The 2,739-nt window shown below is 47.9% G+C and overlaps 1 protein-coding gene across 1 annotated transcript; it reads right to left on the bottom strand.

Annotated features, from left to right (window-relative positions):
- Positions 1-625: 625 nt before the first annotated feature.
- On the bottom strand, positions 626-2,739 carry LOC116376485 (XK-related protein 6; the record flags this gene model as incomplete). The annotated part of the gene is given in 1 exon segment (XM_031836744.1): positions 626-2,739. A coding segment is annotated over 1 exon segment (240 nt), but the record flags the coding sequence as incomplete, so codon positions are not given.

The raw sequence follows: 2,739 nt of genomic DNA, 5'->3' as shown, positions 1-2,739 counted from the left end.
AGAAACAAAGAGGATGAGGAGGAGGAGGAGGAGGGAGAAAACAAAGAGGGGGAGGAGGAGGAGGGAGGAGGAGGGAAAACAAAGAGGAGGAGGGAAGGAGGAGAAACAATGAGGAGGAGGGGGGAGAAACAAAGAGGAATGAGGAGGAGGAGGGAGAAACAAAGAGGAGGAGGAGGAGGAGGAGAGAGAAACAATATGAGGGGACAGAAGGGGAGGAGGGAGAACAAGAGAGGAGGGGAGGAGGAGGAGGGGGAGAACAAAGAGGATGAGGAGGAGAGGAGGAGGAGAGAAACAATGAGGAGGAGGAGGAGGAGAGGAGAGGGGGGAGAAACAAAAGAGGATGAGGAGGAGAGGAGGAGGAGAGGGAAAACAAAAGAGAGGATGAGGAGGAGGGGGGAGAAACAAAGAGGATGAGGAGGAGGAGGAGGAGGAGGAGGGAGAAACAAAGAGGATGAGGAGGAGGAGGAGGGAGAAACAAAGAGGAGGAGGAGGAGGGAGAAACAAAGAGGAGGAGGAGGAGGAATAAACAAAGAGGATGAGGAGTAGGAGGATGAGGAGAGGAGGAGGAGGAGGAGGAGGAGGAGGAGGAGGAGGAGGAGAGGAGAGGAGGGAGGAGGAGGAGGAGGAGGAGGAGGAGGAGGAGGGAGAAACAAAGAGGATGAGGAGGAGGAAGAAACAGAGGATGTGGAGGAGGAGGAGGGAGAAACAAAGAAGAGGAGGAGGAACAGTGAAGCAGCAGGGAATGCTGTAGGAACAGTGAAGCAGCAGGGAATGCTGGAGGAACAGTGAAGCAGCAGGGAATGCTGGAGGAACAGTGAAGCAGCAGGGAATGCTGGAGGAACAGTGAAACGCAGGGAATGCTGTAGGAACAGTGAAACAGCAGGGGATGCTGTAGGAACAGTGAAACAGCAGGGAATGCTGTAGGAACAGTGAAGCAGCAGGGAATGCTGTAGGAACAGTGGAAACAGCAGGGAATGCTGTAGGAACAGTGAAACAGCAGGGAATGCTGTAGGAACAGTGAAACAGCAGGGAATGCTGTAGGAACAGTGAAGCAGCAGGGAATGCTGGAGGAAACAGTGAAGCAGCAGGGAATGCTGGAGGAACAGTGAAGCAGCAGGGAATGCTGGAGGAACAGTGAAAGTCATTGCATTGTTCTGTTCTGTACATCGTTATGTCTCATGTGCTTTTTGGATGGTTGCTTTTCAACAGCCACCATTGTGACCTCTAAAACTTATTGGATTTATCTAGATATTTGACTATATTTCAAATTTGAGTTGTTCATTTCAATAGCAAAACATAGTTCTTTGGAATGTCGGATAAACTCTTTTCACCCCTACAAACCGTTGCGTAGAAGCACCTTTAAACATTCATCCTCTTTGCTATAGAGAAATGCCTTGAGCATTTTATTACTGGTGAAAGCCATGTCAGAAGGAAAAGAAGAGTTGTGTCTAAACTAATGCTTGTCTTCAATGTGTCCCAGTATAAATTTCCACTGGGATTTATTGCCACTGGGATATATTGTCAACCATCCATAGAAATAACCACATCGAGCATGCTGTTACAGACTGCTACCAGCAGAGGCCACTGTTTTGTTACGCTATGGGTGGAATTTGTGCCAATAAACTCTGATTTGGTTGATTTCTTCCTCAAACAGTTGAAATTAGGGTTGAGAGTTGATCCAAGACCTGTGTTTAGGGATAACCTCTGCAGAAAGTGTGAAATGATTACAACACATTTCCAGGGCTGGGAGAGAAGGTGATCGACATTCATGGAATAGTCACATGTTGTGCAGACATTTTAAAATGTCTAAATGTGCCTATGTGTTCCTTTGTAATCTGATACCTGTGTGCTTCTCAACTGTAGGTCTGATTATTTGAGGCTGACGGGCTGTCGTTTGTGTTCAGCCATTTAAAGAATTCAATTCCGTAGAGATATGGAAGTTAGATTGGTGTCTTTGCGTGGAAAGATCTGCCACAGTGTCAACCCCTCCTCCATCATTCTCATCACTGCACCAGTCACATGACAGGAACAACACATCCACTGCAAATATCATCATCATCATTATCACCTTCGTCATCACCCAACGCAGTATATATGAACACACATCATAGTTACACAGACATACTTTATATACACATTCAGACAGACACACAGACAGACAGATAACGCCCCCCCCCCCACACCCCCCTCAAGAGGGTTATATATCTCACTGTGAAAATTATCTTTCATATTTCAGATTAGTCCATTTTTTTCCTCTGTATGTGTTATTTTTTCCCAAAAATAAAGTATGATTGTACTATGTGTGTATAGTCTTGACAGCTTCTTGGTAGAGTTGACAGCATACACACACACACACACACACACAGGCTCATGTAGAGGGACTGGATGACTGGGAGAGCACCAGATATAACAGAGGAGAAGATCCAGGAAGAACAGAACGAGAGAGAGAGAGAGAGAGAGGGAGTGGGGGAGTGGGGGAGAAGGAAGGAGAGTATTCCTTCAGAGAGAGGACTCGTACTGCAGTAGCTCATATAGGAGCGGCCCATCCCTATACCTGATGCCCGCCGCGTTGGGGCTGATGTACTGCAGCACGTTTATGGTCCTGCGGAGCCGTCGATCCACAAAGTGTACATCCCAGGCCGGGTAACGCTTTCTGGGCATATCTATCTTGATGAGGGGCCCCTCTGGCCGGATGGGTCTCCCGGCCGCATCCACCGGCTCTGTGGACCTCACCTGGAA

This window comes from Oncorhynchus kisutch, linkage group LG12 (assembly GCF_002021735.2).
Source record: "Oncorhynchus kisutch isolate 150728-3 linkage group LG12, Okis_V2, whole genome shotgun sequence".
NCBI lineage: Eukaryota > Metazoa > Chordata > Actinopteri > Salmoniformes > Salmonidae > Oncorhynchus > Oncorhynchus kisutch.
The sequence above is the reverse complement of the archived record's forward strand: the minus strand, read 5'-3'. Positions and strand labels throughout refer to the sequence as shown.